General features: G+C 45.5%; 1 protein-coding gene across 1 annotated transcript in view; it reads right to left on the bottom strand.

Annotated features, from left to right (window-relative positions):
* The window catches only part of RAB5C (RAB5C, member RAS oncogene family), a 37493-nt gene that overhangs the window by 3967 nt on the left and 21212 nt on the right, over positions 1–12314 (bottom strand). The window contains exons 2-5 of the mRNA XM_066587318.1: positions 9532–9807; positions 4918–5069; positions 2896–3018; positions 2703–2796 (exon numbers count right to left, since the gene is read on the bottom strand). Of these exons, the coding sequence (XP_066443415.1) occupies positions 2703–2796; positions 2896–3018; positions 4918–5069; positions 9532–9697 (535 nt within the window). The 5' untranslated portion in view covers positions 9698–9807. The remainder of the gene's footprint in view (positions 1–2702; positions 2797–2895; positions 3019–4917; positions 5070–9531; positions 9808–12314) is intronic.

Genomic DNA, 12314 nt, shown 5'->3' with positions numbered 1-12314 from the left:
CCTTCCCAGTCCTCAGAAGGTGCAGCATGCTCCATTTCTAATCTGAGCTTTTAACTCCCCCCTTCAATGTTCTGTTATTCGCTGTCACAGGTATATGTTCATCAGTCCCCGCTCAGGAGCCACTAATTATGACCAGATCTCTTCTGCATTCCTGGCCCTATCCATGTATATTAGATGTGCAACAATTCAACTAAATGGCAAGCATGCACATTATCCTAGCAGAAGTAGACACCTAAGCAAGAATCAAAATTAGGCCGCCTGCAGACAGCCGGGTCGGATCCCGCTGTGAGAATTCTCGCAGCGGGGCCAGACCCGAGCCCCTGCAGAGAGCAGCGCATCACTCACCTGCTCCCGCAGCCCCCGATCTTTCATGTGCCAGCGCATGTGCAGACCGTAGCTGGCGGCCGGGGAGTAACACTTCGCATGCCACGATTTGTTTTCTGTGCGGGGTTTTGCGCAGACAAATCGTGTCCGTCTGCAGAGGATTGCGTGTTGTAATGCAATCCGATGTAGGCGTGTACGGGCGGAAATTCTGCGGGGAATCCCGCCGCAGAATTTCCGCCCGTGTGCAGGAGGCCTTAATATTTCTTTGCATCTTTTAATACTTCGTGGGGTCTCCTTTGGCCATGCTGACATGGTATACTCTCCGTGGTATACTCTTCCTTCCATCAGATACACTTCAGCTGGTACTTCCCTCCATTTATTCTGCAAATATCTGTCGAGTTCTCTCCAAGATGCATCGGCCAGTCGTTGGACAGTTGAGCAATGGAAGAATGTTCTATGGAGTGACAAATCACATTAGTCTATCTTCAAAATCAGATGGATCCACCTGGGTGTGGAGGGTGCTGGGGAAGATTTTTTTTCTTGTGTGCTGCGCCAACAGTTAAGTATGGCGGAGGTTCCGTTATGGTCTGGGGATGTTTATGAGGCATGGTCTCAATCCGTTGGTTGTAGCAAAAACTATGAATATTGGAGTGTATCTTGACACTAGACAATGTAGGAATACTCTGGGAATGGCCAACAATGCTTCCCAAAAAGACACTAATTGTCACAAATCCAAGGCCGTTTTACTTTGGTTTGAGGACTGGAATGTCCCATGATTGTACTGACCTGCACACATTCCCGACCTGAACATGTTTGGGACTAACTAACATTGTATCAGGAAATATGAACAGAGTCCATTTTCTTTGAGAGAACTCGACAGACATTTGCAGGCTGAATGAAGGGAAATACCAGCTAAAATGTATATCAGACATTAGTAGAAATTATGTCAAGAAGAGTATCTGATGTCATTAAAGCCAGAGAAAATCCCATCAAGTACTAAAATAGGTAAATAAATCCTTCTTTTGATTCTTGCTCAGATGTCCAATTACTTTTGGTAGGATAGTGTAGTACAATTCTACTGTAGATCACGCTCCAGGTTGAACACACAGTAAGGGCAGTGACAACCTCCCAGCATCAAGTGATATATGGGTTTCCTTGATGTCAGACCGCTTTAACAAAATGTATTAAAGGGGTTTCCCAGTTCCATAACTCTTATCACCCATCATAGTAAGATAGTATGTAAGGCTGAAAAAAAGACATGTCCATCCAGTTCAGCTTATTACCCCCCAATGTTGATCCAGAGGAAGGCAAAAAAATCCCAATGAGGTAGAAGCAAAATTTCTCCATTTAAGGGAAAAAAATTCCTTCCAGACTCCAATCTGGAAATTGGAATAATCCCTGGACCACTTTTGAAGTTAGTTAAGAGTTTAAGAGGGGACTGGACACTCTTGAGCAATACAATATTATCGAATTTACAATCCCCACGTCCTCAGGCTGAGAATTCCATAGTCTCACTGTTCTTACAGTAAAGAACCCCCATCTATGTTGGCATAGAAACCACCTTTACTTTGGACGTAGGACTGTCACAGTCCTGGGTATAAACAAATCCTTGGAAATATCTCTGTATTGCCCTCCGATATATTTATACATAGCTATTAGCTCGTCCCTCAGACATCTTTTTTCTAAGCTAGGTAACCTCTCTGGGTATTGAAGTCCGCCCATTCTATTTATTACTTTAGTTGCACTCACTCAAGCTCTGATAGGTACCGATGCCCAAAACTGTACACAATATTCCATGTGTGGTCTGACCAGTGACTTGTAAAGAGGAAGACTAATAGGATAGGTCATCGATATCAGCTCAGCTAACATCTCCACGGATGAGCCGATGTGAAAGGGTAACTGAAAGAAGCAATGTTCTAGAATGGTGTAACCGCACAGGAGCGAGCTTCGTTGGGACGTGCTGTCGGGCATCGTTTGACAGTTGGTATCGTGTGAAAATGGGGCTTTATAGTACTGGAAACCGCCTTTACGCTGTTGTATGCCAATGACTAAGGCAAAGATTCCTTTACCTTAGTTATTGGCATACAAGGCACATTACTAATTACTACTGTAGCATGCACCTCTTGTAAACTAACTTGTAGACTTGAGGTACTTAAAAAGGTGTTGTTTCACAACGGCACTTACCCAAAAAGCAACCCCTGCTGTGCCCTGAAGTATCCCAAGTGTGTGGCATGAGCGTTCTCTGCTGCCACACACTTCTGGGCACAGCCTCAGCGTCAGGCTGTCGTGAAACCCCCTTTACACTCTAAACAAGTCGATAGGCCTGCACATAAGCTGTGTGGGTGCATGGGCACTGATGGAGGACAAGTAAACCATACCTATGGCCATAAAGATTTCATTCACATTCATGGCTGTTTTAGCGGACGTCTCCATGAAGAGCAGACTGTTGTCGTCGGCATACGCTTGCGCTTCCTGCAGTAACAGAAAGGAGAAAGCTGCATAATATCTTTGTTCTGCAACTAGTAACGCATTTCAGAGTCACTACTTGCTGGCTCCATTAATGTAACTCACCTGGAAGTCTACAGCTCTTTTACTAGAAAGGTCGGCCTTATTTCCAGACAAGGCGATTACAATATTTGGGCTTGCCTGTCTTTGAAGTTCTTTCACCCAATTTTTTGCTCTGGCAAATGTTTCCTGACAGAAGACAAAATACATAGTTAGCTTCATTCCATAAATATCAATCCATAGTCATTTGGTTTCCCAGGCAAGTACCATTGAGGACCCATCTTCAGGTTAGGTCATCAATGGTTCACATGTTTGGGTAAGCCACTCGGGATCCCGGCTGATTAGCTGTTTTGGCACCCGTTATCACCGACAAAATAGACAGGAGGGAAAGCAGATCACTCCAAGCTCTGCAAAGGCTGGCGCTGTAAGTGCAGGCGCAGCCCTCATCGATTCTAATAGGAACTGTGCCTGTAGTACCAGACCAGACTGCAAGAATACAGACCGCGCTGTATCCAGCGCTGTCCACACGGACAGCGGTGCCGGGAAACAGCTGATTGACAGATCCCGAGCTTCAGATCCTCTCTAAATCATTAACTGATGGCCTATCCTGAGGATAGGTCATCAACAGAGAAAACACCCAAGATCCTGGAAAACCCGGTTAAATGGACTCAAGGTGCATAACCCCACAATAGGTCTTTTTGGTAAGGGCTCATACAATATACCAAACCACAGCATCCAAAAACTTCTTAAGGGGCCCTACTGTACTTTAGTAGGCTCCAATTTCATATGATGGGTCAAGATGCTCTTATTAATTTCTTATGAATCACATATGCCAGAGGAAAAAATAAATAAAGTCCTGTGACCCATCAATATGCTATACTTCAGGGATATCGCATTTCTAGGGCCACATCGCTCAGTAAAATGGCGCAGTGTGGTGGCACCATATGGCAGCACACAAACTAGCTATGATTCCATAGGGAGGAGCAAAAGCCCAAATAAGCTCCGTGCACGAGGTCATAGATGACTTTTCCTGGACTGTACGAATAAATGCAAATTGCGTCATGACCGGCAATCAAAGTGAGAATTAATCTTAGTGGAAAAAAAAAACACACGCAAACCTCCCCTTATAAAAGGACGGTCAACATTTTAGAGACTTTATGCCCGAAAACAGCAGCAGGAGGAGTGCAAGACCTGGGACACCAGAGGTACCCATAACAAGGAGTTGGGCCCTACTTCACCCCTTAAGGATCTACAAGTCTAAGGGCGGCTTCACACGAGTGTAATTCGATGAGTGCCGTCCGCACTTGATAAGTCGTGAGGCATGCAGCAAGTGCGCACCGACATTGCATACATGCTGTGTGCCACCAATCGCCACGCACCATCCTGGCGTTTATGCGTGCCAAGGTGGAACACACTGCAATCTTTCTTACATATGTATTTCATGCAAAGTGTGAGCGGTAACATGGGAGCCTATTGCAGATTGGTACAGCGTATTTGGCGCACAAAACTTGTGCACTGAATACGCTGCAACAATATGTTTGTGTGAAGGAGCCCTAACATCCAAGATCACTGGATTCAATGCAGAAAAGGCCCTTCAATGCTTGGTTCAATTTAAAAAGAAACCTCACAAGAAAACGTGCTGCATATCAAACATTCCAGAAATGAGGGTCTTTTACATGGGATGACCTGTTCGGCGCAGATAGACAGGCCATCCCAGAGAGGATAGCTTGTACTTTTACACGGGACAGTTCAAGTCTAGTGAATGGAGGCTGGGGATCGTTCCAGCCCGCCTCTCCATTCACAATCAACAGGCAGTCATTCATAGATGAACTGCCTGTTCACACGGGCTGAGCAATAATCGTTCAGATTGTCGCCAATAGTGATTTCTCAGCCTGTGTAAAAGGGTTCTTATTGTACACCAGCTTTTTTTTTTGAGCCAAACAAAACCTTTCATGGACAAACAGAACATAAACGCAAAGTTAGCCGCCATTGCAAACCTTCTAGGTGTACTATGCAGCCCTGGTTTACACCACTATGATATAGAATTATGGAGGCAAGTATATAGGCAAGTCAGTGTAAAATACGTACTGTGTTGGTGATGTCATAGACCACAATGGCTGCCTGGGCTCCTCTGTAATACATAGGGGCCAAGCTGTGGTACCTCTCCTGCCCTGCCGTGTCCCAAATTTCAAACTTCACTGTTGTGTCATCCAGACATACCGTCTGTGTAAGGAAAGCAGCTGCAAACGAAGAATAAAAAGTTACTTCAAGGGACCAATATATAAACCCTGCAAGGCAGAAAAGTATAAAACGCTTTCATACAGCACTTTATATATAGCCTTTGGTACATGGCAACCGTGCTTACAGGATAGAATCAGTGTAGAGCTCGATCTGCGCTCTTCAGCGAGCCAGCTCATCCAACGTGCATCAAGATATCGGCACAAAGAAAAATGGTCTTGTGTCAACATAAGGTATTTGTGGCGTAAAAGAAATAAAGTAAGCAATGGGATGAAACTGAATGGAAGGAGGCACATATTAGATGTTAGACAGTGAGGGTGATCAATGAGTGGAACAGGTTGTCACAGGAGGTGGCGAGTTCTCCTTCAACGAAAGTGTTCAAAGGCTGGACAAATATCTGCCTGGGATGATTTAGTGATCCTGCACTGAGCAGAGGGTTGGACCTGATGACCCTGGAGGTCCCTTCCAACTCTACCATTCTATGATTCTAAGTACGGTTTCTATCAATGGAGCTGTGCGGACCTTCTGCGGGACAAGCAGTTATTGGCACCATTTTGCACTACACAGGACTTTATCCCTTTCTCTTGGAGAGCACGATATAGCCTTCAGTGTGCGGTACAATAATTAGTTCTAGAGTAAGTGTTTTTTTTTGAGCATTTCATTTTAGTCCCAACTAAGAGACCAGCTAATAATACCTGGCAGTATTTCTATATTTCAGTATATAACGCTAGGACTACATAGTAACCACTTTGTCCACGTGACCAAAGATCACCAAGCAACCCTGCGCTCATTGAAGTCAATGAGGTCACGATTGAACTTGCAAGTTACTGCGACCTCGGGTTGCAAAAATAAATAAAATAAAATCAGTGATTTTTTTCGGCAACCTGCAGCAGCTTGTAAGTCTTACATCACCCCATTGACTTCAATGATTGTGAGGTAGCAGGGCTACACAGCGATCTTTTGCCATGAGACCCATGTGGCAGCTGAAGTCGATATGTACTCCTAACCTTAAAGGGGTCAAGTGCTTTAAAAAAAAGCCATATACTCGATCCTCAGTCACTCACTGCCCCATTGTCCTCTCTGTAAGTGGACAGCCACCAGGAGTCAGTCGACAGCTGCAGCTAATCAGAGGCTGCAGCAAACTCCTGGCATCATGGCGCTCAAGGGGTTAATTTAAACATGTTTTCAGGGACTAAACTGCCGACTTATCCTAAATGGATCAATAGTCGATCAACGGAAGTCTACTGCTTGGTATTCCAACCAATCAACCTGACTGAAGTGGCAGCAACACTAGTGAGTGGTGCAGCCAGATCAGTCCACACCAGGCACAATGCTGAACATTGTATAGAGGCTGCGCCCGGTATTGCAGCTCAATCCCATTCACTTGAATAGGACCAAGTTACTGTCACAGGCCATCATTGATGACCATGACATGTCAGCTCACCTGAGCACCGCGGCCTCCGATTGCCAGCCCCGAATAGCGGACCCCTGCTGATCAAGTATTGATGAGCTACCCTGAGGATAGGTTATCAATCGTTAAGTCCTAGAATATTCCTTTAAGGCTTGCTAGTGTAGACCTGACAGGCATTCACAGAAGGCAGACCAAAGTCCAGGTACGCGGTGGAGATTGGTGTGTTCAGAGATGGCCGCACCTCAGTTTTCCTGAAAATGTATAACCGCACTCAGGGCATGAGGTTACAGATTAAATGTGCCTTCACCAACAATCTCTCTCAAAGTCAGATCCTTGAAGATCTGGCCTAGCAGGGGTTAACACGAAGTGACCCAACACTGATATGTACTCCAACGCTAATCAGCTGACACAGCAAAGCTAGATTTAAAACCTGCTGACTCCCCTCTTCCTGTCCTACTCTGCAAGGAGCGCTTCCTGCCGCCAAGTCTATAGGAAGAGAGGAATTATGTAAAAAGCATGGGGAGGGGGCTTTAGCGGATCCCCCCAGTCCTACATATTTAATACGGTTACAAGCCAGCCTTTATCACACGATGGGGTGAAGTAGAAGCAGCAGCGCCGAATACAGAATTCTTCCCCGACTACACTGAAAGTTAATTGCTGGTGTGTAAATTTAATGAGCTTATAATTGCAGCCTTCGCTATATTCTTCAAGGAGGAAAGATGCAGATGATTTGTATATTCCAGCGTAGATCTGAGGAAATAAGGAACAGACTTAACCGAAATTCATAACTGGTGAAATCTGGTTCTACGTACAAGCAGCATTCTAAAATCTACAATTAAATGAGGCCTAGGCCACAGACGGCAGCTAACGGGCTTTCACGATCACCCATCACCAAGAGAAAGACCGATTTATAGGGCTCAGGTGTTGGACATGGAGAAGGCTCTGAACGTGAGGCACAACGGCTCTTGTAGGGAACACCTTGGCCAAGTTTTCTTCACTAAAGTGAATTAGATTTTTTTCTTAACTGCTTAACAGCCAACTGAGTGTTGGTGTTGGTGGGGTTGAAATCACATTAGCAGCTCAGGTCCTTCAACCAAAATCACCTATCCACAAAATAGGTGATAGATTTATGCTTACTGGGAATCCAATGGCTGGGACTCTCAGGGATCACAATAATGGAGCGTCCCAATTGCCCCTAGTGAATGGCGTTGGCAATGCTCAAGAGTGACCACCTCTTTACTTGTATAAGACTGAGGGAGAAGCCAAGTGCATCTCCCTAAAGATAGTGACTGCAGCGGTGGTCACGTATGCATACTGTTTCTCCATTCACTAGGGAAACTTGAGGCCATTCTTGAAATTTCTGGGGGTTCTGGTGGTCAAATCCTCAGCAATCACCCATTTATCAGCTGCCCTAAAGATACACAATAAAAGTTTTGGAGGGATAAGTCTTTTAAAGAGAGTCAAGATTTAGAAAATGCTTTTAGATCAAAGAATAGCCAGAGTAAACAGTGAATTCCACTGAGAACCCAATGATTACAATGAGATCAGTGTAATACGTCATTTCTCCTGTGGTGGAGCTGCAGGGGAAAACAAACACTTCCCAAAATATTAGAGACAATTTGATAATTTTTGAGGGCCCCTTCTACATAAACGGATTGCCCAAAATGGACTTTTGTGGCTCTGTAGAAAGCAGGGCAGTAAAACTGACGTCTGTTGTAATGACACCCTCACAGAAAAACAGTGTAAACACGGCCAACGCTCTCGACTTCTGTAGGGAAGGTAAAGTGTGAATTGGGGAAGTGGTCATTTAAAATTACCTTGATTTCAGCAATACAATGTGATCTGACTGTAGGTCTATAAATCGAGACTAATACAACTAAAATAAAACATGCAAATAGTTGTAGGCATCATGTATTATCGTACAAAGTAAATATTTACTGTGCAAGAAAAGTGAACCTTTGAATGTAATCAGCTGTAGATATCGCTTTAGAAGCAATTACATCCATTAAGGCAAGCTTTTAAACATGGTGTTTTATAGTGTTTTGGAACGTGCTTGACAGCGTTAACGCACCCCATCATTGCAATAGGTGATGTGGTGCGTTAAACGCTGAAACACTAATAGAATAGGCAGCGTTGAACACCGCGCTAAAACCCTCGTCTGAAAAAAAAGTAAACACTGAAATCAATAGAGGCTCAGTACAGCGTTTCTAGCAGGCGATTCAAACAGTCGCTTAAACGCTGTAAAAAAAAAAAACCCAACCCCCCCCCCCCCCCCCCAGTTTTTATGAGTGTAGCTGCAAATATGATTAGAACAGCCTTAAGGACTTTTGCACCATTCCTCACAGCAAGTGGGATTCAGTTCATCAATATTTCTGTGATGCCTTGCATGAACAGCCCTCTACTGGTCATGCCACAGCATTTTAATAGTGTTAAACTCAGGACTCTGACTCGGCCATTCCAGAACATAAGTGTTTCCCAACCATTCTTAACTTGATTTTACCCAGGATGGCCGTCTGTCACTAAGGCGCCCAACGGTCGTCCTAGAGGTAATTGCTGCTGTGCTTTCACACCGGAGCAATAAAATCGCTCATTGAATGAAGGTGGAGCGCACCGGCGCTCGCTTGGGCTGCCCGTCTCCATTCACAGCGAAAGATCTGTCATCCATAGATGAACTAATGTCCGTTTGCATGGGCCGATCATCTGACTTTCGCCTGCAGAAACTGAACAAGTTTGTCAGTTTGTTTGGTTCTCATGAACCAGCGAGAATCTGAACGATACGTTCCATGTAAAAGGGCCCTTACTTGTGTACTTTGAGGCATTGTGGTGTTTGACATCAAGCTACATTTGTAATACATACAGGAATCAAGGTCATGCCAAAGGGCTCACTTCTTGCACCTGTAGGAATACATATTTTAATTAAAACCGTGCAAAGTAACTAAGGCACGTAGAGCCGACTTCACATCCTCCAGCGCCATCAGGCAGCACGTGACCCAAGTCGGCTGGCTGATAATTATAAAACTTGTAAGACACGACAGGTTTACAGATTAACCAACCTCCAATAGTGCTCTCCTGGTATTCGTGAAACTGGCCCTTGACAAAACGCAGGACAAGACTAGACTTCCCCACCGCAGACTCCCCTAGTAAAACCAGTTTGAACTGGCAAATTTTATTGCCGGCAGCCGGCCCGTTTGGTCGAGAGTTTCCGCCTCGACCGGCCATTTCCCTGGGATGTCACAAAGCTGTAACAGAAGAGCAGAGGCGGCGATGAAGGCACAGGAGGTGAGGCGCCCTTCAGATGGATGACCGTAGTGGGAAAGGCACGCAAGGCCCTGAAAAAGGAAAAAAAAGAAAGTTGTAATACAAAGTCTTTAGTTACTCAACTGCAGATTACACTTAGACACATCTTAAAGAAAAGTACCACCAACCTATCCAACAGGATAAGTGACGCGTCTGGTCAGTGGGGGTCTGTCTGCTGTTAACCAGAATGGAGGGGTCCCAAGCGTCCACGTAGGAATGGAGCAGAGTTAAAGGGGTTGTCCCGCGAAAGCAAGTGGGGTTATGCACTTCTGTATGGCCATATTAATGCACTTTGTAATATACATCGTGCATTAATTATGAGCCATACAGAAGTTATATACTTACCTTCCCTGCGCTGGCGTCCCCGTCTCCATGGTGCCGTCTAATTTCAGCGTCTAATCGCCCGATTAGACACGCTTGCGCAGAAGGGTCTTCTCCCTTCTGGTCGGTCCGGACACGAGCGACGTTCTGGCTCCGCCCCCTTCTACGCATCGCGTAGCTCCGCCCTGTCACTTGTGCCGATTCCAGCCAATCAGGAGGCTGGAATCGGCAATGGACCGCACAGAGCCCACTGTGCACCATGGGAGAAGACCCGCGGTGCATCGTGGGTGAAGATCCCGGCAGCCATCTTGGAGGAAAAGGAAGAAGTTGCAGAGAGGGGATTCGGGTACGTAAAAAATTTTTTTGTTTTTTATTTCAACACATCCCTTGGGTTTGTCCCGCGCTGAACGGGGGGCCTATGCAAAAAAAAACAAAACCAGTTTCGGCGCGGGACAACCCCTTTAACACTGTGTACTGCAGTCCATTCACATCAGTGAGAGATGACGGAGCTCCAATAGGGGACACTCAGGAATCTACCGATTGGTGGAGGATCCAGCTGTAAAACCCCACTGAGCAAACATCACAAATCCGTCGGATAGGCGATTAGTTGCTTTTGTAGGACAACCCTCTAGATAGTGTTATACCTAGTGCATCAGTTAAACTTTCTGGCGTCTTCCTTAGGGCTCCTTTACATGGGTGATCACGATTTTGCCGCGATTTTCTCGAAAGACAAAGCCTTTTTAAACTTTAAAAACTCATTACACAAAAAACCAAAAACAATAAAACAAAATCGCAAATTTGTGCGATGCGATAACAAGGAGGCTCCTGAGGGAAACCTGGGACAGGACATGCTGCGATTTTATTTTTTTATTACTCCACATCGATTGAGTGAAAAGATCGCAAATGTGAAGGAAACCATTGAAAATCATAAGTTTTTGATAATTCTGCATTTTCACTTTCGCGCCTTGTGCACGAGTCACGCTACTTTGTCACCATTGTGAAGGCACCCGTAGGGATCGCCAACTCATTCACTTTCAGAAAACAATTACTTACTGCATGGAAAAATTACATGCAAGTTAAAGGGGCCGTGCCAAATGCATAACCCGCTGCTGTGGTCTATTAGGGCCCAAGAACGTCACAGAGCCAAGTCTGGTGCGTGGGTATGAGCAACTCTTAATCCGGCCATGTGCTGTCCTAATATTACAGGACCGCCCCTCAGGTTACGCCTCCTGCACACGGGCGGACTTGCATTACAAAATCCGGAGCGAGATGCTGCAGAAAATCCTCCCCATAGCATGCTATGGCAAAATGCGATTTCCTGCCCACAAGTGGAAATAAGATTGTGATTTTCTGCTCGCGGGTGAGAATTAGAGCATGCTGCGATTTTGTGCTGGATACACACAAGCAGCTTCCATTGAAGTCAATGGAAGCCAACCGTATTGCAGCATTTCCACAATGAGCACTGCGGAAGTATTGCGTGATACGAGACATTGCAGAGAGCCGGCGCCTACTGCGCAATCGCAACGGCATTCTGGCCGACACATCCGCAGCACTCGCAGAAGACACCGGACAGGTACAAAGGGGTCACCGACCAGACACCGGTGGAGCTCTGCTGCAGGAATCCCGCATGCAGGGTCCGACCCGCCCGTGTGCAGGCGGCCTTAATGGTGGTCGTATAGTATTACTTTCTGTACAGTGGCTGCTACAGTGCAAATGTGAGATAATATATGCAACTTTTATTAACTACTACCATAAACACACGCTCAGCCGCATAATGGACAGACAAAGGTCAGCACACAAAAGCCTCAGTAGTAAGAATTAAATAGAATTATATTAAAATATCACAATAGAAGAGATCTTCCCAAACAAAAAGAAATAAGGCATCAAAAAAGGCCGGCCTCTAGCAGGTCATGTTAATAGAGAAATGTCCATGCAAAATATATCCAATGCTACCACGATCATGTTACCAATGAGGACTAGAATACAACAAGCATATTAAATACAACATATTGACATGTACAAGAACATGAACATAATGCCAACCTTATAACCTGTGCTCTAAGGCTGGGGTCACACGGGGCGTATTCCCGTCGGAAATCCCGCGGTTTGGCCGCAGCAAAAACCGCGAGATTTCCGCCAGGAGAAGCGCCGCGAAAAAACCCGCGGCGGCTTTGAAGCGGCCCGGCCACTCACTTTTCCATTGCGGCCGGCGCTCCCA

Source organism: Eleutherodactylus coqui, chromosome 13 (genome assembly GCF_035609145.1).
Source record: "Eleutherodactylus coqui strain aEleCoq1 chromosome 13, aEleCoq1.hap1, whole genome shotgun sequence".
Taxonomy (NCBI): Eukaryota; Metazoa; Chordata; class Amphibia; order Anura; family Eleutherodactylidae; genus Eleutherodactylus; species Eleutherodactylus coqui.
The sequence above is the reverse complement of the archived record's forward strand: the minus strand, read 5'-3'. Positions and strand labels throughout refer to the sequence as shown.